The sequence below is a fragment of the Xenopus tropicalis genome, chromosome 4 (assembly GCF_000004195.4).
Source record: "Xenopus tropicalis strain Nigerian chromosome 4, UCB_Xtro_10.0, whole genome shotgun sequence".
NCBI lineage: Eukaryota > Metazoa > Chordata > Amphibia > Anura > Pipidae > Xenopus > Xenopus tropicalis.
In genome coordinates this window covers 66,494,961-66,522,198 of record NC_030680.2, presented here as the reverse complement: position 1 = coordinate 66,522,198, position 27,238 = coordinate 66,494,961, and the positions used below count along the sequence as shown (strand labels likewise).

The 27,238-nt window shown below is 39.2% G+C and overlaps 1 protein-coding gene across 2 annotated transcripts in view; it reads right to left on the bottom strand.

Moving 5' to 3' along the window:
- Positions 1 to 261: 261 nt before the first annotated feature.
- The window catches only part of zfpm1 (zinc finger protein, FOG family member 1), an 86,524-nt gene continuing 59,547 nt past the window's right edge, over positions 262 to 27,238 (bottom strand). The window contains exons 5-12 of one of the 2 annotated variants that reach the window (XM_004913612.4): positions 13,923 to 14,062; positions 7,472 to 7,571; positions 6,486 to 6,695; positions 6,149 to 6,373; positions 5,800 to 5,838; positions 5,353 to 5,448; positions 4,514 to 4,663; positions 262 to 4,171 (exon numbers count right to left, since the gene is read on the bottom strand). In XM_004913612.4, the coding sequence (XP_004913669.2) occupies positions 1,920 to 4,171; positions 4,514 to 4,663; positions 5,353 to 5,448; positions 5,800 to 5,838; positions 6,149 to 6,373; positions 6,486 to 6,695; positions 7,472 to 7,571; positions 13,923 to 14,062 (3,212 nt within the window). In that variant the 3' untranslated portion in view covers positions 262 to 1,919. The remainder of the gene's footprint in view (positions 4,172 to 4,513; positions 4,664 to 5,352; positions 5,449 to 5,799; positions 5,839 to 6,148; positions 6,374 to 6,485; positions 6,696 to 7,471; positions 7,572 to 13,922; positions 14,063 to 27,238) is intronic. The other variant, XM_002936100.5, reaches the window with a different exon arrangement.

Sequence of the window (27,238 nt, the reverse complement as noted above, 5' to 3'; positions counted from 1 at the left end):
AACAAAATGTTGGTAGTTGCCCATCATGTGACCACCACCATGAAAGGCTATGCCTACTGGAACTGCACTTGGCCCTAGCCATACAAGGCAGCAGCCAAAACCAAACTGTGTGACTGAACCCTGGTATCAGTTATATAGAAAGCGGGCATAAATGTATCAAGAAGAGGTAAAGAAAGAAACTAAAGAGCATAATTAAGTTAATAACTTTTTGGAAAGCAACATGCTAGAATGGTTTATAAAATAAAAAAAAACAAGAAGAACTTGTTATACACAGGTTTTTATTTATGTACAGATTTATACACACTGTTAGTCACCAGAAACGTGTGTTTTGTTTGTGAATCAGTGCTCTTGGTATCTATATTATATATAAATATACTTTTATGGACTATTTTAACACATTTTGTTTTCCAGTTTTGGTCATTATATAATGCCATGTAAAAATACCTTTAAAAACAAAACAAAACAAAAAAAAAAAAAAGACATTAACAACCCTGGGATCAGAAGGTAACTTTATCACTCTCCTGCTCTAAATAGTGCTTTAAACACCTCCTTTCTTTTCAGGCCAGTGCATTTCGTGAATGCTACAGGTATGTGACTGTGAGAGTTCTTTAAGCCCTTGTGTTATTACATAAAACCAGTCACTTGTGAAGCCATTTGCAGTAAAGGAAGCCAACATCAATATCCTGCTGTATGGTTAGCAATACAGCCCTCCTGTCAGTTAAGGTTATAATTCTATTACCTTCTGGTGCTCTCTGTGCTGTTTCCAATACACTAGGACAGTATAATCTGAGCATATCAATTAGTAAGCCTGGCCATATACCTAAATGTCTGGTCTAATATTCTGTTTTGTAATGCTAACAAAGTGACACAGAACCTACAGAGCAGTTCCTTCCACTGTAAAAAAAAAACTTGACAGGTAACAGTAGTTATGGCTTTATTTATGAAAAGGTGGCGTGCAAGTTTCCATGGTTACCTCTTCCTCCCTTTACTTTAGGCCACAATCATTTTTAGCCACTTTATTGTTTTAAGTAAATTTTACACTGTGAATTCTCAAAGTAATACAAGCCCCCTGCTTCTTTAAAATCCCACGGGAACCTGAGAAATCCAAGAATAGATATCCATTAACAGAAGTGTACTTATAAACCAGAGACTACTGGCCAGGAGGCAGAGCTACTTGAATTCATTAAAGTATCCCTATATTAGTACAACGACCTGACAGTAATACCATGAAGTTGCCGTAGGAAAAATCTAACGTTGCTGGAGGAATACCCCATGAATTTGAATATTTTCAAAAGAGCTTACATTATAAAAACACTTTAAATGTTTTTCTTTAAAATTTCTTTTAAATACATCTCAAAAATAACTTACTAGAAAACAGTTATTCCCTTCCCAACCCTGTAACAAAGACACGTATGCCTTCATTTGAATATGTCCTTTGTAACAGGTTTTTTTTTCTCTTTTGTGCTTAACAAATTGAATGCAGGTACAAAATAAACAAATTCAAACTTTTCATTTTGTGTTTTGCAACGAGTGGTGAAGCAGTGCAAATTTTGATGCAACTGGAACATAAACCATTGTCTTTGAGGGGAGGACCAAACTATGTAGAAACCATTGTCCCTCTTTGATGTTTGTTTACTAGTTCCAAAAATTGCCACCCTATGGGCATGAGAACAGAGATCCACTTCAAGAATATGTTTTCTCAGGGTCTTTGAAATAGGCAGGCTTTACTGTACTTCCAAATGACAGAACCAAGGGCCTTTAAAGACAAAGGTCCATTTAACACAGGGCCTTCTATTTTAACATCTATCCAATTAATTGATGCCTACAAAAAGGCATGGACCAAACTGTACTCACTGCAAATTTTCTTAGTTCATTTGCTCACATTATGACCAGCCATTTTATTACAGGTTTAACCTCTGTTATTTCACATGTTCTGCAGCATGGGAGGAGCAATAATATTTTTTGTGAGCGATGAATGTAGACAGACTGCTGAACTTGATGTTACAAAGGCGACAGTACCTGTGGTTCCCATTGGGCACTTGAGAAGTCAAACCAGTTTTGGGAGGCTGCATTGCTTTGTCCCCAGGAAGCAAGACTTGGCTTGGAACCCTGAGTGCATCTTCTCTTCGGCTTTCAGCCATTGGTACAGAATTTAAAGGAAGGGCAGGAGAAGTTGGCATAATAGGTCTGGGAGTGCTTGTCAATACAGGGCTACCATTTGCTGAAGAAGAAGAGGAGGAGGTGGTATCTTTGTAGTTAGAATTCTCCCTCCTTAGACCCGGCAGCTGAAGGGGTGAAGCAGATGGTACTGGTGGACTTGGCAGACTGTTTTCTGATGCACTGCTTGTTTGCCCACGAGCAGGCACCAACACCTCCATAAAAGTAGTTTGTAATCTATGCCCTGCAGTTGGCTTTGCCAGCAAAAGACCATGGACACTTCTAAAATGCTCAAGCAGGTCTCCTCTTATTATCACATTATGAGGACAATAGGGACAAGTGGTTGTTGCAGGTGGGGATGTTTCTGTGACAGATGAAATATGCTTAAGTTGTTTGGGGTCTGAGATAGCAGAGAGTTGCAAAGCAAGAGGTTGGGTGGTCTCACTGACAGATCCTGGGCTCATAGATGCCCTACTTTCCACTTTTACTTTAACTTTAACAGTATCATCTACAAGCTTTCCTGTGGCAGATGAAGGAGATTTAACTTTCTGAAGCTGATGAAGGGCCTTTTGCTGTAGAGGTGCCGTAGGGCAAGAAAACTTTTTATGGGCTAAGTAACTTTCTAAGCTGTTAAAACTAATGCGACATGCAGTGCATTCATGGTAGTCAGCAAGTGGTGCTACAGTGGCTACTGGAGATGGAACTGGTGCTTCTGTCACCAATCGGGGTTTCTTGCTTAGATCTATTGGCCCATCAGCAGCATCTGGGCTAGAACTCGGGGAAGGCACAGCAGGTGCAGGTATTAGACCTGGCATCAGTGCCATAGCTTCTACCCTTCCAAGAGGATGTGGTTGGGGAGGAGTGGATTCTGATGGAACAACACCATGGATTTCATATAACTTACGCCGTTTCCTTGTGCGAGGAGTTGGCTGAGTGGCATATGGAGGCCCAGTCTTGTTTACTCCACTACGACGCAATGGCGGGTCATGTCGTGATGCACAGTAGTAACGTTTGTGCACTACATATGTGTCATGACGGCTAAAACGGATGTTGCATGCCTCACAAACTGTACGGGTTGGGTCTTCATCAGGATCATCTAATGAGCTGGGGCTCTGACTGCCCTCACTCACGTGACCACTTCCTGTTCCTTCACAATCCATGCCAGAGCTCTCCTCTATTTTCACTGCAACAACTGGTGTACTGCTCTCTCCTCCTGCATCTTCTTGTGGTGGGGATGCTTCTTGCTCAGAAGAAGAGAAACCAGATGCTAATGATGTTCTAGCTGGTGAAGCCTTGACTTTACGAGCAGCGCTAGAACTTTCGTCTAAAACATGCCTTCCAGAGCAATACAATCTTTTATGTACGTAGTAGTTGTTAATATTATTGAAGGTTATTTCACACTCAAAACATGTAGCTCCTTTTGGTGCAGAAGACCCTGAAAACCCTGCTGGAGTAACTGCCTGGCCCTGTTTTAGACGACTGTGTACTAACTCAGACATCTTGGCAAGAATCTCAGATGCTTGAGGGACTATAGCTGCAGTAGCCTCATGCCCAAATACATAGTGTGGGATTATTACTGTTCCTCCACCAGTAGCAGCTGCTGTCTCATTTGGAACAGGGCTTGACCCAGGAGTAGGACTAGACATTTCAGTCTTCACCTTTATGGCTGGTGATTGCACTAATGCTACTCCATCTTTTGCCTCACAAATGGTACTTCCTGCTTCACTGATGCTGTGTTGCATCTCTGGCTCCTCTTTTATATTGAGTTTTAGAGGGGCCTCCTCACTACCAGAAGATGACGATGAGATAGGTGACTTGGCATTTCCATTTTCTTGTCCTTCAAGGTTTTGCTTTTCCTTTTGATTCTCAGCTGGGGACTTGACAGAATGAGTGGCAGCCGGTGAAGAATTTGTTGTGTGCAAGAGTGCATGTTGCTGAAGGCTGGGAAGTCCATCTGCCAGAAATCCACACAAGCCACATTTCAGAAGACTGGAAGAGGCTATTTGGCTCACAGCTATAGAGGTAAAAGAGGGAATGAAAATTCAGAAAATTAGTGCCACAAACACAATATGATTTATTAGGCATTAAGACAGGATTAAAAATCAAAGCATCTAAAACAATATATGGAGAAAACGGACTCCATTCTTGCCTTAACAAATTAGCAAGAGTGACTGACTAGAGATTATCAGATAGGGCCATGCTAACGACCCTTTCCCATAACAGTTGTTCTGACCATTTCCAAGGAGCTACCATTTACACTGCTGCCTTAGTCCACAAATATCCGTCTTTCTTTCACCTACTCTGACCCTATTCCTGTCCCTTTAACACTGTGTAATAGGTACATCAAAAACTGTACCTGGGTTTGCTGACTTGACCGCGGCTACTGCTTTTACAACAGGGTACACATCAACCTTGGATCCTGGTTGGCAGACCATGTGATTGGTCACTAGATGACTGTATAGGATATCTCTAGTGGTTGAGATGAACCCACAACCATGGCAGACACCTGTAACAAGAGATAGGTCAATAAGTACCACCAAATAGTATTTTGCTGCTATATAATATGTTCTGCTATATAATATGTTCTCTGTAGGTCTGATCTATCCAGGGAAAACAGGGACACTGAAGCTATTGCATGTTTTGTCCTTGGGAAGTAGATAATTTAATTACTAGTGCACAAGAGATGTATACAGGTAAGCTGTTTATTTGTCTTGCAAGCATGCTGGTACCTTATAAAATTAACCAAGTGAACAGAAATGTGTATAGCATGTACTGGATTCAGGAACTGGATATTTTTATTAATAATTTCCATGGAAATTCATTGCAGCAGTGCTATACAAATTAACACAGTTAGATGTATTGTACCATTTTAGAATGGACTAGAGATCAAAAGGGAGAAAGTTGAACAAATAATTTTCACTTTGTCTGCACTTCTGCATCATTTATAGAATGTATCATTATTTAAAAATACATGTACCTGTAACTAGGGGTTTTGGGAGAAATTAATGTCTATTATGCATAACTGAATTGCACACAATGAATTATTGGAGCTTATTTTAGACAACAGCTACACACACAAAACTGGAATTTCTAATTTAAAGGATAGCATTAACAGAACTGAAAAAAACTGGAATTATTATGCTAATTGAAATGAAAATGCCATTTTTAGTAGTTAATGATTCTTCACTTGCTTACCATTCAGGGTGTCTGTGTGAACTTTAAGATGGCGCTCACAGTTGGCTTTGGTGGTGAAGGCAGACAGACAGATCAGGCACACAAACGGTCTCTCGCCTGGAGAAGATAAGAGTACTTGTTATTTAGTCCTTCCAAGAAGATCTCAACAGCACCACCCTGGGCACCCTCTTATCACCAAAGCAATACTAGCCACATCTACTAATAGAGAGAAGTGTGCTGAGTTGTGATTAAGATGGTGAGATAATGTCCTGTGATGCTATTAATCTGAATGGGACACTTTGAACAAATGGATTTGAGTGTTGTGTAAAAATGAGCATGTCAGATTAAAAAGGACCAGTTAATGCTTGTGTTTTGAGCACAAAACAGACATTTATTAAAGGGCAACTAAGACCATATTAAAAATCAGTTATTATATATGCGCTGCCTCCCAGTGTGACTCTGACTTACCTTGCAGGTTCCTCCAGCATGGCCCTCCTGTTCCAGGCCCTAGGCATAACACATGCACAGTGTGTCACTTCAGGGGCACAACTTTTATGTGCACTGTTATCCTGAGCACTAGAACAGTGCACTTCAATTTTGAACATAACTGGTTAAGAAAGGGCTGTGGAGGAGCTAGGAAGCAGTAAGATGGATATGAAAGGAAAGCTAGGCAGACAAGGTTTTTGCTGTGAGATGCTGATTAAGGATGTGATTAGCAGATATATTGCATGCAAACTTGTGAAGCAGGGTAAACCACTACCTACATGCCAGGCTCCTAATTTGCCAGTAAATTATAAACAAACAGTAAAATACCCACCACTATGACTTCGCATATGAATCTCCAGCGAGCTGGCACTAGGGCAACTCTTTTTGCATTGAGGAAAAGGGCAGATTCTTTCATTGGGGTATGAATCCTTAGGTTTCTCCTCCATGGACGGGGAAGTAGAACTTTGACGACTAGCACAGTAATACATGAGATGTGCCTGAAGGTTTCTCTCACTGCGGTACCAGATTCCACAGTCCTTACAAGGAAACACATCCTCTGGAAAGAACAATACATGACTACATGAGGGGAACTGAGAATCAAGGTAAACAAAGATCACCTTAGTAAACTATAACAATTATAGAAGTAGCATTAATATTATTATACTTACTGTTGACAACAGCTGTGGCAAGAATGGCAGCCATGCCGGCCTGCTGGGGGAGCAGCTGGAACTCTGGTAGAGTAGAAGTACACTGGGAAGTCTCTCCTGGCTCCTCTTTGATAGTGTAGTTGGGAATGGCCTGGGGCTCAGCCATTAAGAAGGCTTGAATCATTTCACCTTGTTCAACTATTTGTGATGTTTTGCACCAGATCTGGTCACCTGCAACACACACAAAAATAGAACTTCTATTGTGTGGAGCATGAATGAATAATAAACTAGACATTATAACCATACCTTTGTCCAGTGTACACACACATTATATATATATATGTATCAATCCAAATGGTGTCCGCACTCCAAGGCTCAATATTCTGTGGGGTGCTAGCCAAAATTATGTATGTATAGAAAATAATCATCTGTGGCCAGCACACCCTTCAATGTTTTATCAAAAAATTTTTTATTGTAGATATATTGTTAAAACCAACGTTTAGGTCCTCATTAGGACCTTTCTCAAGGATAAAAAACAATGTTTTTTATCCTTGAGAAAGGTCCTATGAGGACCGAAACTATTCTATATATATTCTATATATATATATATATATTCTATATATTATATATATATATATGCTGAAGGCCCCTTCTAACCTAGGAAGGTTAAAGTTTTAGTGACATAATTGCAGACTCTGAACTGACTTTAGAACATTTTTCAAAACAAATAATTAAAAAATTAAATGTTGAAAACAAAAATGAGCTAAACATGCATAATAGGTTTGCACGCATTATATGACAGCATTATACATTAGTCTGCATTCTTATCTCTGCACTGGAAATATGCACATTTGATACAGGAATAAGTCCCTACCTCAAACAGAATTCTTGACAGCATACATAGAATCAGAACCTATGCTAGTTAGGATATAGCTCCATCCACATTATAACTGGCCAATATAACTGCCTAAATGAGAGACAGCAGTTTCCATGCGTATATTTCTTACCTTTCCGGTACAGAACAGCATTAGCTTCAGCTTCACAGGAGACTAAAGTCACATACTTCAGCCAGCAATCACCCTCCACATCCAATGAAAGGGAGACATTCTGTGGAAAAGTAAAATCAGTATTATTTCCAACCATGTATATACACACAAACACACAAACCTACATAATTGTGAAAGCAGAGCCACTGAATTAACTCAACACTATCAGAATATGAAGCTATATTATACTGCTAAGCAGCTGATGGATACTACTGACCCCCCCCCGCGCAGTACTCAGCAGATCTGATGGGCACAGTAGGTCGCACTGACCACAGCTTAGGAACATTGTCAAGTAATTCAAATATACAGTGGAGTAATATATAACTAAAATGTTTTGCTTTAGTTTATATGCCTTGTCTTTATTGGAATTAGAAAAAGTCTCGATTACAGAGTTAATTCTGCAAATAGCCACACGGTGGCCCCTTCACTCTCTTGAAAAATCAAAATGCTTTGATAGATTTTTTTTTTCCATAGTATGACTTATCCAGGGAATCAGACTGCTGCTCTGAAATGTCACACTGCTGCACTGTCTGGAACTCATAAGCACAGCAAGTTTCTAACTGTACATTGCACATGGGGAATTGGCCATTTACAAGACCCTTATGTTCCCTAGTGGAACAACAAAGAGAAATGTCTGTGATACAAATGAACAATGAAATAAAAAGAAATTGTTAACAGTGTAGCCTAAGAAAACTGATGTATATTCTACATGTTCTTTAAACAGAAATGATTAATATTCAACAATAAAAGACTTAAGTAATTTGTGTTCTAGTGGATACATTTAGCCAAAGTGAATTTAGCTTCTCATTAAGTTAGCAGGAACCTCCCAAAATATTTTCTACATGAAAATATAAACAATTAAACATCATTATATGTACTATATTAGAGGTGATGCCAATTAAGGTAACGTTAAAAACAAACTCTTTGCAAACTAAGGCAATCTTGGGCCAATGGCACATGGATTGGTTTCGTCTCTAGTGTTTCCACAGCCAGTGGAGAAAACAATCTGTGTGCCGCTGGCCTTATGACTAAAAGATGCCTTATTTAAGGTTTTTTTTTTGGCGAGGCCAAGAAGAAATTCCACCATTTTTCAATTACACAGGTCACCAAAAGTACTTTGTCTGAGGCTGAGGTAACCCTGTCAGAGCAATCATGTCTGTTCCTACTGACTCAAAAGAGACAAACATGCAGGTAAATGAGGCAGCCTATGCAGAATAAACTAAGCCTATAATGGTTATTTATGAACCCCAGTTGCAAGTTCACTAAGGGATGTAAAACTGCTCATTCAGCAAGCACTTACACATCGGGCATACCTGCACCCCGCACAATGTCAGACTGGGGTATCCTGGCCACCCAACCACCACCGCAGTAAAATTCCCAACCCCTGCCTGCCCCATTGCTTAGCACAGCTACTTACTACTGTACCTCCAGGGAACATGTAAAGATGTACTTGCGTTTTACAGTGGAACACATAACCATCTTTAATTTTGTTAAAGTAGTTGTGGACAGGCAGCAGGGCCCAAGAGGACCAAGGGTCAGTCTGGCTCAGATTTTCCCTGGAGTGCCTGACTGACCCTGACTCTGCAACTCACTCTGGATTAAAAATCCAGAGCGAGGTGCAGAGTGCATCACCAGTGAGCACAAGGCAGGCCTATTCTTATCAACTGCCATAGAGTAGACAGTAAGTACAGGGGTCCATGGCATCCTGAGCCTAGCAGCGAGCAGGGGGAGTATGGAGGATGTCTGGGGACAAGCAGTGCTATATTCATGTAGGGAGCTCAGATCATTCTGGACCTGCACATGTAGATGCACACCCACAGGGCAGGTTGCAAAGTGTAAAACATGGTGACTTGCTTGTGTTTTACTGTGTCCTGTGTGTGTATTAAATGAATACTTAATTAAACATGCATAAATAATACATTTGAATCTTCCATGGAAGCAGTGTAAATGCCTCTCCAACTCCTTTCCATGACATGGATGTCCACACATGAAAAGATTATAAACATTTGAACCATACAGAGAAAAGCACTTGGGTGGGGAAAAACAAGCTTTTAAAAAGAAGAAGCTGACCCTATCTACCATCTAAATTAAAGGTGTCTCATTTGGCAGTACCCTCCCTCTTCTGCACAGTCCTGAGATTGCCAGTTAAAGAAAAAGTGGAGAAGGCTGTGATATGCACGGACACACACTGCTATCTTATTTCATCAATTTTTTGTGACCCAATACAACATTCTTTGAGGATTAAACCTTCCCCCCCCCCCAAAGTTTTCTAAACAAAAGCGTCAGGAAACAGCTTCTAGCCCAACATTATGGACAGTAGCCCTGCCTCTAATTCTAACTCTATTTAAATGTGTTATTGTTGAGCCTTCAGACTTGCCGTAGAATCCAAGATGTATTCTGCTTTCCCGTGTCTCTAATGAATATTAATGAGTGCATAGAAAAAAGAAATTAATCTGCCTGATCCGCTGATGGCTGCGTCAGTAACGATATGAAATCTAATTATTCCGTCCAATATTTCTAAGACCCTCAAACTGGGGGGTGATGGCGCTAGTCAGCTTCCAGCTTATCACTCTGATGGGCTGCGTGTTCCCCGCTTGATAAAGAGTTTGGCATTGCTGATGATGCATAAACACATTGCCATGCGGGTTGGCTTTCTAACTCTAAACACTAGAAGCTCACCACCTACTCTAACATCTAGATGCTCAATACACATTCTCAGAAGGAAGCACTACAGTATTTCATACCTGAGCCTAATAAAGGGGTTAAACAATTCTGGTGCTAAAACTTATTTGCTGGAGGAAGGAGCACAGCTGAAATCTGTTTTGTCTTCTTTAAAAGCTTCAGGAAGCTAATAAGGGTGCTTTAACAATATATGGGTTAAAGGTGCTGTACAGTAGGGGTATATACACTGTAATATTTGGATAGTATATAAGCTGCATCTTTAAAACTCCACTCCTCTGTCTCTATGAGAAGATGTGTTGTTTTCCCCTTGAACAAAGAGGTCAGTGTCTCTGTTCTGAACTTTGCCTGATAACCATCAGAAACTCTATCTAGACTGCATCCGCTGTTCAGGCTTATCCTGGGAAGGGGTGCTTTAAATGCGAGTTAAATGCTGGCTGAGCAGTGGAACCAAGGACAAAATGTAGGAGGCAAATGGCCCATATACATACTTTATTATAACTGGGATAGACAGTAGTGCTTTTATTTGTAAAGCAGTGCAAGCAAACCTGTTGGCTGGTCATGACCAACAGCAAAATGATAAGGATCTCCAGAACATAAACTGTTTATACAAAATATATAGCCTTTTTGTAACCATAGCCTACATTAGTGCAGTTCTATCCGACCTAAGAATTTACAAGGTTATGGTAAGGGACAATGTTTTAAAATTTGAAAATGTTTTTTCCTATCACCTAAGTTATTCAGTAATTGCCTGTTCTGAAGAGAAGAATTTAGGGGTTTTGTTTATTAGGGGATCCTCAGCAGGTTCAGTGTTTATTTCTAGTGAGTTTTCCCTTGCAAATTCTATAAAGGACAACATATGTAATCAAAGTTATTCCATGGGCAGACTGGGGTGGAAAAGGACTTATAGAAAGGACTGCAGTGATTTGAAGCCTCAACGGCCAATCTTCACTGTGATTTTATAAACATTGACAATATGCATATTATCTGAACAGGACAGTAGTCATGAGTGAAAATATTACTTCCCAATGGAAAAAGCAACATGTCAGTTCAGATGCTGTCTTATAATCACTGCTGTAAGCTGTACTCCAGATGCTGTTTTAAATAAATTAAACTCAACACTAAATAATTTCAGGCCAGAGCCCCATCCCTATCACCGGCACCAAAGAGGCAAGCACAATAGTGTGAATAACTATGACTTCAGTTTATTTTAGGCGATGTTATAGTGACAGGTTATAGCTTTATAAAATAGTACAATTGTTATATGTATAACTAATGACAGCATGAATGCTGCATAACTTAAATAACAGTTTATTAAGCACACTGTGCAATAAGTCCATCAGTGACAAAAGCAGTGAATGGGTTAATGTGAGCTGATTCTCCCTGAACTATCTGGGAGAGGGGAGGATGTGCGACATTTACTAAAGGGGCGGAAAAGGAGCAGAAGATCTTTTAGCCAAGAGCAAGATAGAAGGAGGAGGAATTAAAAGGGATGTTTAATGTGCTGAAGATGAACCTATTCCATCCTGCCGCTCCTAAGGTTCTACTGATAGCTGGAAGAGAGGGAGGCAGAGATGAGCAGAGCTGCAAAGCATCAAGACACCCGATAAGGGCAGGGTGAGCACTGAAATGCTAGCGAAAATATTTAGACAATAAATGAAGTATCGGGAAGGCAAGCCACTATCTGTGAGGAATCAATCATTTGGCTGTCTTGTGTCTGGACTTGTGGCGCCACAAGATCATAACACCCCCAAACGGGGATGATAAGGGGTTAATCAAGGATTTCATTCCGAAGAGATAATGGGCCCAATCGCTATCACATACCCAGCCTGCACTCGTCTAATATTTCGAGCTTTAACCTTAAAGCAGAGGAGATAATGACTCGACTCTCCCTCCTCTCTCATGTATATAAGATAGGAAGCTTATAGTTACAGCATTTTGCCCCATAATAACTCAGGCCTAAACCTCTTCCCCACTTTTGTGCTACGCAGCCTCTTCCAGAACGACTGGGATTTACCCAGCATGAAAATAATGCTTGGTGCTGGCTGCCATGCATAGAATGGGATAATTATCACTGATATTCATATTTACAAAAGCAGTAAAAATGTACTTTTCTGAACTGAAACTTTTCTGTTTTTTTCACAAGTTTCAATTTTAAAACAGGAAAAGACAAAATATATTTTATCTTATCTTTAATTGCTTCCTCAAGCAAGCCAGCTTATATATATATATATATATATATAAGAACTAATAAACCCCAGCTATTAGTCAGGTATGCATACATTACAATACTTTGCACTGAAACCTAAGAGCATCTCCGTACAACACTGGACCACTGTATTTAGTTAAAGGGGAATAAATGGAAGATGGGGTGTACTTTTTGTATTACAGGGAAACTATACCCTTGGACATTGCAGGCCTGTATAAAAATATATTGCATAAAAATATCCCACATGTTGTGTCAAACATTGCTTTATCTAATAAACCAATTTCATAATAATATACTTTTAAAGTAGTGTGCCACTGGGTTGTCCTTGCTACTGGAGTGCAAAACACATCCCATTTGCAATATATCCTTTTCTCAAACAATGTTTAAATGAATGGTTCCTTCTTTCCTGCAGGACAAACTAGAAATCTGCTCTGTTCCTCTTGCTAGAGCAGCAACATTCCCCAGCAGTCATTGGTAGGTGTCACTGTCACTGCACAGAATTCTGCACAGTAGACAGGGGTACTTGCCAGCCCTCTAGCTAGAGGAGTGGATTGACTTTCTTATTTTAACCTCCAGGAAAAAAGGAGCTATATATTTTTTATGATTTTTCGGTTATTAAGCTATTTGTTCAGCAGCTTTTCATTCTGAAATTTCAGCAGAGATCTGGTTTCTAGGGTCTTGTTTACCTTAGCAACCAAGCAGTGGTTTAAATGAGACACTGAAATCTGAATAGGAGAGGGACTGAATAGAAATATAAGTAATAAAACGTAACTACAATAATAACATTGTAAGATCACAGAGCAATAGTTTTCGCTGCGAGGATCACTGACCCCCATTTGAATGCTGGAAAGATGTTGGAAGTGTTGAAATAATTCAAAAACTATAAAAAATGAACACCAGATACAAAGTTGCTAGAAATGGGACATTTTATAACATGCTAAAAGATACTGCAAAGGTGAACCACCCCTTTAATGAATTGTTTGTGATAACTCATTTAACAGATACTAATCATGCAGAGCAAGAATTGTGAAACTTAATTTTAGGCCACTGACGCATAATCTCTCTAATTTTATGATAAATAAAATTTATAAAGCAAAGAGTTGTTTTCCAGATTTATTGCTCCCCAAATACATGCTGCTAAGGAAATATTTTGCTGACCTGTTTTATTGTTATAGTCAATCAACTGTGATGCTATCAAACCAGAATTTGGCAAGAGAAATTACATGTTAAGTGTGCCCCATATACAGACTAATGGTAATCTACAAATGATGTACATAATTCATTACTTTCCTATACCTACTTACCTCATTGTACAGTTGTAAACGTGTTGCCCCCAGAAAATGATGGCAACATGCCCAAAACTAAAAACTTGAACGGGAACACTGAATAGGCCTTGACCATTTTTATGGCCATGGTACAAGAAGCATTTTATAAAAAGCACTGATTAAAATTTGTACTGTAAGGTATAGGTAAAAAAAACAAACCTATATATGCACATACTAAATATGATTAATATCTATTTACCAAGTCAGTTGGGCCAGGTGAAGAGGAGGAGCCAGTGAAATTCCCTTTGTAGGGTCCCCAAGAGAAACCTTTGTGCAGTTGACTTCGGGCACGAATATGTCCAACTCCATCTGTAGAAGAAATTTCCAATTCAAGCTCATCTAGAGAGTGAAAAAAGATGAGAAATTGAGATGATCTAAGCAAAACTGCCATCTTGTATTAAATGTTACTGTGAGCAAACCACAATTATAACAGAAGGCATTCACAGGATGTTCATCTAAACAGAGTTCCAGAAGCTCACCATTTATTAAAAGTAGCAAAAGGGCAACCATCATATTACAGGGTCTCTTGCTCTCATTTACTTTGTTGCTCCTAAAACATGTAAATAACCATTTTCCTCAGGCAACTGTTCTGACAACCCATTTTTATTGATTGTTACCATGGTAATGGCAGTATAACCAAAATATGGCTTTAATGCACAATGAATAGACCTTACATTTATTGGCATTGGCAGGGTTAAAGAATAAGGTTGATTTTAGTGGCCTGAGGAGTTTTAGAACAATAAGAAGTCATTGTTGGCAGAAGGTTAATGTAAGAGCTGGGAGGTCAGGTCACAAATGTCCAACTGATAAGCTCTCTTGGGCTGACACTTTCCATGTCAAAACATCGATCTATCTTTTCTGTATCAAACCCCAGCAGGGAAAATACACAGACGCTGATAAGGCGGCCTCTACAGGCTGGAAGGACAAACTAACAAACACAGCACAGTAGCTACCCCAGCAGTTATGTTCCCAGGATACTAAAGCAGATAAAAGAGCAACTCTGTGGTTATTCTAAGTGCAAAGATGTAATACAAAGATCGGACTTTGGATCATTAGTGTCTCAAACACTGGCTGCTTGAGACAGTGCCCCTGGCTAAACACAAATCCCTATGTTCATACAACAAAACTGGATAGGGTTCTTCATGATGAAAGATGAAATTTCCTGTCGGGTAAATGATTTAGAGGTTTAGAAAATGGTACAAAAATATGTACAAGTTCTGGTTTACAGAAATTAAGTGGTCTGGCTGCATACACTGAGAAAAAAACCTATGACAGATCCCAAAAGAGAATGTCAGCACCTGCTGGACTGGTACAATAATACATACATTCCCATCTACCTTTTCCCACAAAGAACTTGATGATCGAGCCTGATCTGCTTCCCCATCACATGCGAGCGGATGCAGTGTTCCCTCCCTGGGCACTCCCTTCACCTCTTTGGCAGACTGTTTTTCTCACACTGATCCCAAGCTAACAAAGATAAGGCCTGACCTTGCCGTTATTAATATTAAGAGTACTCAGTGAGCTAATAGTTAAAGGCAATCTTTTTCCCCGATTATCACAGGAGGCAAAGTCCATTTTAAATCCTATCTCTGTATCAATAGTGCTGGTTCCCGTGTCACCACACTCCAGCTAATACAGTCCCCCTTTATCTAATCTCCCATCGCAGGCCAGCATCTGATTGGCTGACGCCAGCCAGCTGGTCTGCGTATTATCAGAATTTTCCCTATCACTGGGATCATTAAGTAAATGTTGCAGGTAACTGGGGCTGTTTGCTTCTGATAAAGCCACTCAGAAATGAAATAATAAATAACAGCTTTAAACTATTAGAGAGGAGGGGCGAGAGGTAAAGAAAAGCAATGGATTACTGAGAAGCGTTCTAATAATGAGACATTGTTTGCACAGAACGCTGACAATACGCACAGCTCCGTACACATGGTGCATGTAGAAGCCACTTCTTGGAAAAACAGATTGCAATCTAAGCTTTGTTGCCTGAGTCACAATGCCCTTAATGCACTATGGAGAACAAGGTCATAAAAACAGTGAAAGAAATCTGAACTGCGGAAAGACCACCAAACTGCTTTCTATTATACCATCACATATTTCAGGGCTCCCTGTCTGCAACAGATATGACCTCAAACTAAGACTTCACAACAGACCCAGCCTTGTTATAGAGGATTAAAAAAACTTCCCAATTTATCTGAGAATAATCCTGTCAATGTCAGACTGGCGATATGCTCCCACATCTCATTGTAGGGGGGCTGTAGGTGATCAGACAGCTACTTTCTTAATTACAGCCTGGCACAGCACATTGGGTCAGTGGGTATGCCATGTAGAGAGGCATCTGATTGGAGAAGTCCCCTGCCACTGGAATTAACTCCTGGTCACCTGGAAGTGCAGTGATGTGTGAATGTCATATTCTAGCGCCTTCTAGCGCATCCTTAAACTCCCTTCCTCAATAAGATACATTAACCAGCTCTGAAAACCTTTTAAGCCCCTTAATTAATCAAATTATCAGATCCATTATATTTTTTTGCATATTTGGTCACTAATATGCCCCCTAGTTGCCACACAATCTGTTTTTTATAACCCTAGGTTAAGTTGCCAGCTTTGGTGTATTAAATAATGCTATATAAAAACATAAAGTGTATTAATGTATTACTAAAGCAGTGTACCCTAGCCAAATGTACTTATTTTAAGATAGGTAGAATAGGGAACTTTGCTAAAAATGTCCATTTAAAGGTGGCCATACATGTAAAGATCCACTTGCCTGGGGCAAAACAATCAAATTATAACGTCTGGAATAGGCGCAATTGGTTCGGGGACTGCATCAATATCTGCCCGGTTTCAGGCCAGGTATCGGTCAGGCACGCCAGTGGTTGTTTCCCCTACACGGCCCGTGAATGGCCACCTTAACTCGACAACATTTGAAAAGTATATTTTTTCCCCCCAAAGTCCCGATTTTTATGTTTAAAAGATAGATAGATATTTAGTAGATTTTAATCTGTTTAGAATTGTGAGGCTTCAAAGGAAATCCTCTGAGCTCATGATCATGAGATATTACTGGCCAAGTGAATGTTTGCATTTTGGCCAACAAAGAACACCTGTGTTTTTGTCTTGCTCAGTTGAGCTACCAGCATGTGTAGCCAAACTATCCAACAATCTGCATATTTGGTTGTTAATATGAACGGTCACATCACTCTTATTGAAGCTAACTTTAAACAAAGATATAAAGAAAATGATCAAGAAATAAAAGTGGGATAATGTAATAAAGTACAAAATATTTTAACCACCTAAAGCAACCAGACAACAGTTACAGGATAAAAACAAACATTTGATTGGCTGTTATGGGTTACTGCATCTGGGCAAACTTAGTACCTTTTATTACACAGTGGCATAACAATCTGGCTTCAACTAAAGATTCAACAACCAGACATAATGGAAAAAGCCTAAGCATTGTAGACAAGATGGTTAAAGCAAGCATATACGCCCTTTTTGACATGAGCTCATTCAGTAAGGCTAAGGGCTCCAGCACACGGGGAGATTAGTCGCCCATGACAAATCTCCCTTGTCACGGGCGACTAATCTCCCCGAACTACCATCCCACCGGCAAAAATGTAAGTCGCCGGTGGGATGGCACACGCTGCACAGGCGATTTCGGCAAATCGCCAGAGCCCTAAAGCAAAAAAAATTTGCAACACTGCTTGAACTTACAAATATAAATGTAAATATACTTGTAAGGCTCATTTCCCAACCTCCCCTTAGGCTCACACTGCACTGCATCTCTTCTCTCACCTTGTTCCATTGTGATTGATTTTGGGACTTGTTTCTTGTTTTATGCATAAACCCAACTGAAAAAGCTCATGTCAAAAAGCGGGGTAAAGTTTCATTTCACCAGGTAAGAAGTCAGTAAAGAGGAGACTCCTTGGTGTTCCATAAGGTTCAGCCAGACCTCAGTGCTATTCTGTTATTTCTTCACTATCAGGTAATTAACCTGGGAGAGGAAAAGAATTGTGGAAGGTAAAAGTCTAATAGCCCAATTACACATGATGAATGACAGGTGGAGAATGAAAGGAGCCTGTTTTACATTAAGAACATTGGGTTGTGAAGTTCTCATAAGAAAATAATATATTCATAGCATGATATGATCACAGATCTACCTTATGATAAACCAATTATCAGCTCTCTGCTGTTAAATTTAAATGCTGTATTTACTACGGTTTCTGCATTGGGCACAACAACTAATCCAAGACCAAACAAAACTTGTCATGTTCCACATTTGCCATGCTAAAATAGGTTTGTTGTAGGAATTTTTAGCTTCAAGAGTTAATTCTTAGAGTTATAGGTCTTTAAAAAATGATTCCTTTGTGGCATTATATGATAAGAGAACCCCTAATAGGAGCAGCGGCTGAATAACAATTCCAGAGCTGCGTTCATAACGCTGCAGAATCACAATCACATGTATTGATTTTTTGACAAGGCACAAACTCGAATCTTGATCAACCATGAACTGTGACCTAAGCTAATAGCTTGGAGATCTTACCTACCTGGAAAGCAAACATGCTTTTATTAGCACCTGATTGTAGGGAAAATGGAAGCCTCAGGGCTAACATAAACTGGAAAATGGTGGCTAGCAAAGGATTGGCTTCCGGGGTCCCTGTAACTGAAGTGGTTACTGAACTTAGTTTTCCAGGGAAAAGCAATTCTGTTACGAGACTAGAAAATATGGTGTTTTGTTTTACTCTGTGAGACAGATCACAGTTCAGTGATCATTAAGGAAATACAATGTTCTGCTACTTGTAACGGTAATAAGGGCACAGACTGTCTGCCAAAAAAGTCTAGCAACCTTCCAGCTGGAACGGGAGTTGCCGTTCGAGAACAGGTTTAGGGCTAACATTTTGACCTAAGTAATGTAAACCCACATTATTCTTTAAAACCAAAGCATGATGGGTATACAGTCTATTTACTTTAGAAAGAACATTGTCTAGTATAGACAAAAATTGTCCAAACTGAGTGTAACTGTAAATGTCAAATCTGTAGTTCCATGCTTCTGTGCTGGTTTGTTTCCCATGAACTCCTTGCTAAGTAGAGTGACTGAATATGGTTCACAGAGAAACAGAGAGCTCACGTATGCAATATGACATGATTTCTGCTGCCTATATATGCTAAGAGGTGCTTGTTTAGCATATTTAGCTACCTATCTGAAGGACCAAACATGGCAGGTCTAAGCATTTGGCCCTGAGCCCTCCCAATGAAACACAAAGTCGAGGGGTGCTGCATTTTCTGACCAACATGATCCCTAAAGGTGTTAAAACATGGCAGATATTGGCTGCTGACTCAACTATTGATTACACTAACAGTTTAAACTATGCCCTCCCTTATCGCCGTATGAATGTCTGAACACATAAAGTCAGATACTTGCTGGACCAGACCGATAATCCCAGTAGTGTAAGACTGCATCACACTGTGGATGTGGCCTGTAGCAGAGATCTGCATGGACCTTCTATAACTGACCCTAGGGATGAATGGACAGAATAGTCTTAATATGCCACTAAATGGGAGAACACATCTGGCAAAGATGTGTAAGAAACAACCCAGCAGCTTATAAAATAGCAGTAAACTTGCATGTGGCAGCCCAATTGTTTAATTGGCTGTTCCCTCTGAAATATCTTACGTTTACTGCTATACCTAGTATGCCAGAAACCTGCCACTGCTTTAAATTAAAGGGCTATTCTTGCATGATGTACTGTAAACAGCAAATCCATTCAAGGCACAACAGGGTCTTGTTCTAGAGACTTAATTGTAGGGTAAAAAAAAAACAGATTATTATGCTTTGCTACAGAGCTTTATGTTTGTGTGACCCAAGCACATAAAAAGTAATTCTGGTATTTGGTGGGGGTTCTGTGAATTCAGCTGGCCAAATGTGAGTACTGCATTTTTTTTGTACGATAATTATTTTCATGTTTACAGAAGTAGAGCTCATACTGTAAAGAAAACTAGCTACCTATAGGTCATCCTGGGTAACACATACAGTATAACATTTACCACTTAATGTAACTCATTCTTTAAATCTGATCCCCCCCACCTCTCTGTTCTAATCGCCCCTAGAGCTGGGGTTAAGGTGGGACAGCACTGCGACCAGTTGATTATTGTAGCCGTTTTATGAACCTGAAATGCTCTACATTAACTGGAGAAGAAAGCTCTTGTGTGCTGCTCAGGAAGCAGTGCAGACAGCTCTGGGCTGGCCTTCCAAGGATAGCAAGCCTCCATTCCCAGGAAACCGGGGCAGGAGAAGGAAGCCGAGTACAGAGTGATTAGCTCCCTGCAAGATATGATGAGCAGCCCTGATATCCTGTGCCGGAAAGGGGGAACCACATCTCTGATGTCACCCTAGCTGCTGATAGCCAGAGGACGGCTGTGAAAAATGGTGCTTCAGATTGCCAGGGTCAGCTGTCAGCAGCTGCCCAGAGGAATAAGAAGGAGTAATCATAGGGAGCTGTCAGAAAAAGGGTCCTACAAATTGCATGGCCTATGAAGTGCAAGGATGCTGTTAGAAGTCAAGTACGTGACCCAGCCAAACTTGGTCAAGTGGCTGTATTAACACTAACATTAATGATGCAGCATGCCATGAGTAAAGCAGATATATGTAAGGTACCATGCAGATCAAAAGCATGTCTAGGTGCACTATCCAAAATACTATCATCCTGTTTAAATTCAGGAATCAACCTTATATTTTAAATTGTTAGACATAACGCCCCAAGTTAATAAAATGTTTCATGAGGTTTATATTCCTTGTGCAGAAAAAAAGTATTTGTATATCCTTATATATTTTATATCTGCCAGTCCCCCAATGGCTTAACAGTTTAATGATAGCAACTGTAGTTTTGCAACATGCTTACATATGCCGATGCACAAAAGGTGGCCATACATGGTAGATCTGCTCTTTTAGGGAGGTCGCCAAACAAGCGAATTGTCTCCCAATATTCCCACCTACAGATGCAAGCAGATGCGGTCCCTGATGCGATGGAGAATCAAATCTGGCAAGCAGAAAAAAAAACTGTTGCCTTTAACACCTTGATTGTTGGTTCACCGATAGGCACAGAATCGTCCTGAACAAACAAAGTTGATTTCGGCACTGAAAAGCTTTAAAGGGACAGTAACACCAAAAAATGAAAGTGTATAAAAGTAATTACTATATAATGTTATGCTGCCCTGCACTGGTACAACTGGTGTGTTTTCCTTAGAAAGACTACTATAGTTTATATAATAAAGCTGCTGTGTAGCCACAGGGGCAGCCATTTACAGGAGAAAAGGCACAGGTTACTTAGCAGATAACAGATAAAACCCCATTATATTCTACAAAGCTTATCTGTTATTGGCTATGTAACCTGTGCCTTTTCTCCTTTTTCCCAGCTTCAATGGCTGCCCCCGTGTTGACATAGCAGCTCATTTATATAAACTATAGTAGCATTTCTGTTGCAAACTTACCAGTTTTACCAGCGCAGGGCAACTGTACATTATATTTTAATTACTTTAAAACACTTTCATTTTTTGTTGTTACTGTTCCTTTAATGCATTTTTACACCAAAATCAGGTCTCTGTATTTGCTGACAGGCCCTATGCCAAATGGATTTGGTGATTTTCCCTGTCTAGTTATACGTTTTGCCACCACTTAGAAATAATGTCCGCTAAAATATGTTTGGAGAGGTGTAAAAAGCAAATAACAAAAAAAGCATTGTAACTACCATTACTACAGCTGGGCTGGCTTATTATACCAAAAAAGGCAAGTTACCTAAACCAACCTCACTGGCATGATAAATCAGTCACATAGCATTTATCTTCAATTTATTTTTACAGGTATGAGACCTAATATCCAGAATGCTTGGGGCCTGGGGTTTTCTGGATAAGGGATCTTTCCATAATTTGGATCTCCATAACTTAAATCTGCTAAAAAATAATTTAAATATTGAACAAACCCAATAGGCTTGTTTGCCTCCAGTAAGGATTAATACAATCTTAGTTGGGATCAAGTACAAGGTACTGTTTTATAATTACAGAGAAAAGGGAATTATTTTTAAAAAATTTGAATTATTTGCTTATAATGGAGTCTATGGATAAGGGATCCCATACCTGTACTTATGTGCCCATCAATTATATTATAACTATAATTAAGCCAGGGCTGCTCTTGCTATAGAAGTCTATGAAGGACAGCTCTTCCAGAACAAGCAGCATGGCAGCTCTCGATCCTTTGTAGAAATGCAAATATATAGAGAATATTACCAGCACACAATAAGTCAGGCCCTTATACGCTACTATAAAGGGAAGATAGATAGAAGATACATTTAACTTACAACCATGGTATTTTTCCATTTAGTTTTGCAACTTTTTTTGGAGTGTTAATCTAAAACAAATATTTCTATCTGCCGTCAAAGCAAGCACTCCCAGATAAAGAGAAAATAACTTAAATTATTTTCCACACCCACACATACCAAAAAAGGCACTTTATCAGCCACATCTCTCCCTCCCCTGTCCATCAGTACATGATGTGCTGCCGTGGTCAACACTACTGCTCTCCTGATAATGAAACCTTGAGGTTTTCACCAAAACTCCAGGCATTTGGAGATTAAGGAGGCAGGAGAGTGGATGAGATAAACTAACAGAAAAAAAAATTTCATCGTGTTTAATGAGATAATTTAGAAATAAACTGAAAGGGAAGGGAATTCAGAAAGAGAAAATAGAATATTGTCCCAGAAGGTCTTAGATGGATTCTTTTAAAGCGGTTTAAAAGTGTCTCAAAGAACTTTGTAACTCTTCCTGTACACTTTCTGCATTTCCCCCTGCCAAGCTGCATGTTTAGGTACATCACCAAACCCAACGGGTCAAGCACCCCCCAGGGTAAAGGTTCTGCCCCAAGCACCCCTAATCCCAACACTAATTTGAACTGGCATAATATTATTATTAAAAGTAGCTTTAGCTAAGTGAAGACTTATAAAGAGAGGCTATTTTGTTCCAAAGCAAAACGATTAATGATTAATTGTCCCCTATGTTTAACTGTCCCCCATATTTTGATTGTAATATAGTTGATACCCAGAATAGCTAACCTATTTAGCCGGTGACCCCAGGATCAAGTTTTTGGTGCTAACCAAGAAAACACTACTGAGCAACCAAAAACAGACTCGGACAATTAAATCAAGAATTTGAATCATGAGCTTAGCCACAGAGACAGCAGTCCATATAACCCAGGGGACCTGGTAGAGATTTTGACAAATGGACCATTTCAATACATGTATTCAGAACAGATTATTAGCGAAGGTGCTAGGGATGGAACATAAAAAAATTGATTTTGTTGTGGGGCTCAGTAACTTCTGCACCACTGCTGGGAACCTCAAGGTCTATAGCCTAAATGCCCAATTGCAGAAACAATCCTGTTCATTTGCAAATGATATAAAGCAAATCAGATAATAGAGAGCTAATTCAAAACTCATCCAGGCATGGTGTCCCCTTTCTACAAACTATCAGTGGTTCAGATTACATTTTCAACAAACTGTACATATTACCAGCCATTTAGGCTTGGGTCACAATCAAGTTCTCAATGAAATCCCAATAAAATTCTCCCATCACTGTTAAAGTGCAGCTACCTAACTTAATATGTGATCTAAAGGCAGACATACATATACTGACCTGCCGATCAGGCCATGGGCCTGAAAGTATTTGGAGTGTGCAAGGGGCCACACACAGTATGGCCTCCTTCCTATTGTTCAGATTGTGTGTAAAGCTGATGCACCATGATCTGGTTAAAAGATACATCAGCAGATGACATCTTCCAACCTGTCTGATTCCCAGACTATCCGATATCCACTGTACGTAGCCCACCATACATGTAACTATAATCGTAAGATATTATTGGTATATTTATGGCCAGCTGAGGGGAAAAAAATACAATCTCGAAGAAAATCATTTAAAGATTTTCTTAAAATAATGAGCAGAGGCACTGAACAGCCATTTTGGCATTGGAAAAGCCACTTTTTCTTACACACTTTGGAAACTTTCAATGCTAAACAAACCATGTGAATGTTGTATTTGTCCAATATGTTTCATGGAAACCTAAAAAGAAAGTCAGAAAAGCCTGGCTCTATTGTAAACATACCAAAGGCTAAACTATGTCCTTTTATCTGAAACATTCAAAGTTTTCCTGCCAATGGAAACTCATTCTATTACATCTTTGCCAGTACTGCAGCAATGAACATCTTATTTCTATGTTCCTTATGCTTGCATGTCTATAGCACAGGGTCAGACAGAAGCCCACTATAAAAGACACCTTATCACAAAGCATAACTACGTATAGCTTAGATATATCTTACCATTCACTAGCAGTAAAAAATATGCATGATGGCATTGTTTATTATCAGGTTTATTATGAGAACTTATTTGTGCTCATCCATGTGAAAGGAACTGTCCTTGTACATTTATCCCTTAAAATAAAGAGCACCATACCTAGAGAAAAAGAAAGCACACAAACACAAGATTTAACCATTACCTGAAAAGTGTGGCTTTAGCATATCCTTTGGTCATTCAAGCATCAGATCTGCTAAACAGATGTTAAACAAGATATATATATTTATCTAAAAACACTTGAAAGTAAGATGGCTTAAAGGGATTTTTATGGGTTTTTTTTATGATTTTTTTATGGTATACTTTTTATTTTGAAATTCAAATAAGTCACTCTACCATTTAAAATTCTACTCTTTAACTAACAAATGTATTTTTTTAGTTGTAATATTTGTGTTTAGGCAGCCCTCTCAGTGCATTGTCATGGCAGAAATAGATACAGGGAACTCAATTTTTTAGAAGCAATCAGTGTAGAATAAGTGCTAAAAAACAAACCCAAATGACCTGGATGTTAATACATATACCAAATATTGACCTTTACACTTCTCAAAATTAATGTTAAAAAATATTTATTTCAGTCCAGTTAGAACTATCTACCCTGTATGGATAGCCTAATGTGTTTCATGCTTACCTAGCACTCAATCATAGGCTCCTATCTCAGTGCATTGTGCCTGAGTCTGAGCTTCTAGAAAAAGTCTGCATTACACAACAGAACTGCTTTCAGATAAGCTATTGGTTCTCCAAGTCAATATCACTCCAACTAGCAGCGCAGCAGTAAAGAAACACTAAAGTTTATCAGAGCACAAGTCACATGGCTGTATGCACCTGGTAAAGTAACAAAATGGCTAGCCTAACACACATTTTTAAAATTAAATATAAAACAATATGTTTGTGTTTCTGAAAAACAGATTTCAATGCAGGATTCTGCTGGAGAAGCTCTATTAACTGATGTGTTTTGAAAAAAACATGTTTTCCCATGAGTTTTCCTTTAAGAAATATTCTGTATGTTATTTCAAATGAGACTGAGAGCTGTAAGAACACCAAAGTAACATAGTCTCTCCCTGCCTGATATCTGGCCAAACATTTTGGCGACTTCGCTAAACGAGAGACAGCTTTACTCATCCACTTACTGGTCCATCTGTGCTGCAGTTAACTGGATTTATAGAAGCAGAACGCTATCCTATTCTGTCTTTCCAGATGGGGAAACGGAATCTAGGTTTTGAATGTAGGGTTTAACCTCAAGCAAACATGTCAGGTTAAAAGCTATGACACGAAAAGGGGCTGCACAAGTTAGACTCTACTGGAACAGATGTATGTATGTGTAACTTTCAACATATTACAGGAGAGTGTGACTGTGATGTGTGTAAGTGTGTGGGGCAGGGAGGGCATTAAAAGAAAGAGTGTGCTCATCAGTTTATGTACTAAATTAAACAGCGCTACATCTGTAAATGCTCCCAAGTTGAGGATTATAGATTATTGTTATCAGCTATTTGCATATCAGAATTTTAAGCAGTCAACCCCCTCCAGCAAACAAGGTCATTACACAGATAAAAATTCAGTTATGTTTTCCCCTTTTTTTATTCACAGCCTCATCTAGACTTGCTGAATACGACATTACACTAACAATCCCACCAAAAAAAAATTTAATTTTAATAGATCAGTGCATTTTACAGCAGAGGTAAAAAATGCAAATGCTTACCTGTGGGAAAATGTAAATTCTCTATCAAATGTATAATCACCCCCAATGCATTTTAAATGAGAGAAAACAAAATGCAAAGCTAATATTAAATTTCCTCTGTAAAATGAGCTTTTATATTTTCTTGCAGATTTGTTTGTACAGTATAAATAAAGTGTATGCATTAATTGTTTATTCTTGGCACTTTACCTATATATACCATAAAGAGAACCTCTCTAAAGAATATGTTCAATCTAGGTAGTAAACATTTAGCAACATGATTCGTGTTTAGATAAAAAGATATAAAAAATACTTTTATTCAAATTTGTCTTTTTTTGTTCCAGTTGCAAACAATGCCAACTGAATTGGGGCAAAAAGAGTGGAAGGATGCTATGTGCACTGTACGTAGTGTGACATGTCAATATAACCTCCTCCCTCAATTATAAGCCAAACCCACTGTTATAATAGGCGTCGTTCACCAACACTTTTTGGTTTTACCCACTTTAAAGAAAAGCCATTTTGCTATTTCCTTTGAATTAACAGTTTGATGGGCAGTATGCATAGATTTACCAAAGCATGTGGCATGTATGGATTGTTGATTATTTTTGGCTGCCAATTCAGCTTCCGCAAACACAAGTCCCTGCCTGTGTATTGTGTGTCATAACACAGCACAACCCTAGCATAGTCTATATAACCCCCTACAAGATTTCATATATATTACCCTCTCACCATTCCCCAATCAGCTACCATTCTCTACATTTTCTCTATTTGTTTCCACTGTTTTTGTCCTCTCCTGTTCTTTGTCCCTATCTTCATCTGTATAGTACTTCTCCATCTCTTCTCTACTTCTTTTCCAGCAATCTTTCCTCCCCTCTTCCCTCATTCTCCCCACTGAGGCAATTATTTCACAGAAATAAAGAAGTGGAGGGATTGCATCCCTTTCTAGTTCCAACACTGGTTATGGCTTTAAAGGAGAAGGAAAGGTATAATTACACAACTGTTCAGCTACAAGGTTGCAATAAAACAATTTGTTTAACCTCACAGTGCAGCTCTCTGCTTTCACTGGACACTCCATTAAAATCAGATTGGCTCAGTAAAATGCAGAGTAAGGTGAAATCAGCACACTTCTTCTCTTCTGTAGAAGTCCCCTGCCCGGCAAGAGCATGCACAACAGACTCTCTTTGCATGCTCCTTTTCTGAGAACACAGAGATCGTTGTACAGAATGCAGCTCTTGGGGAAGTGACGTTGTGGGCAGGGAAAATAGAGCTGCAATGTGCTAGTAATATAGCAAATTCGGGTGCCAATTTCTCAGTAGGAAAGCAAAAAAAATAACGTGTCGCTTTAGGAGAGCAGGACAGGACTTATCAATACAAGTATCTTTCCTTCCACTTTAATTACTTAAAATATAGAAAAAGAGGTTTAGTAAAACAGGAGGTTTCAATAAATTTGGAAA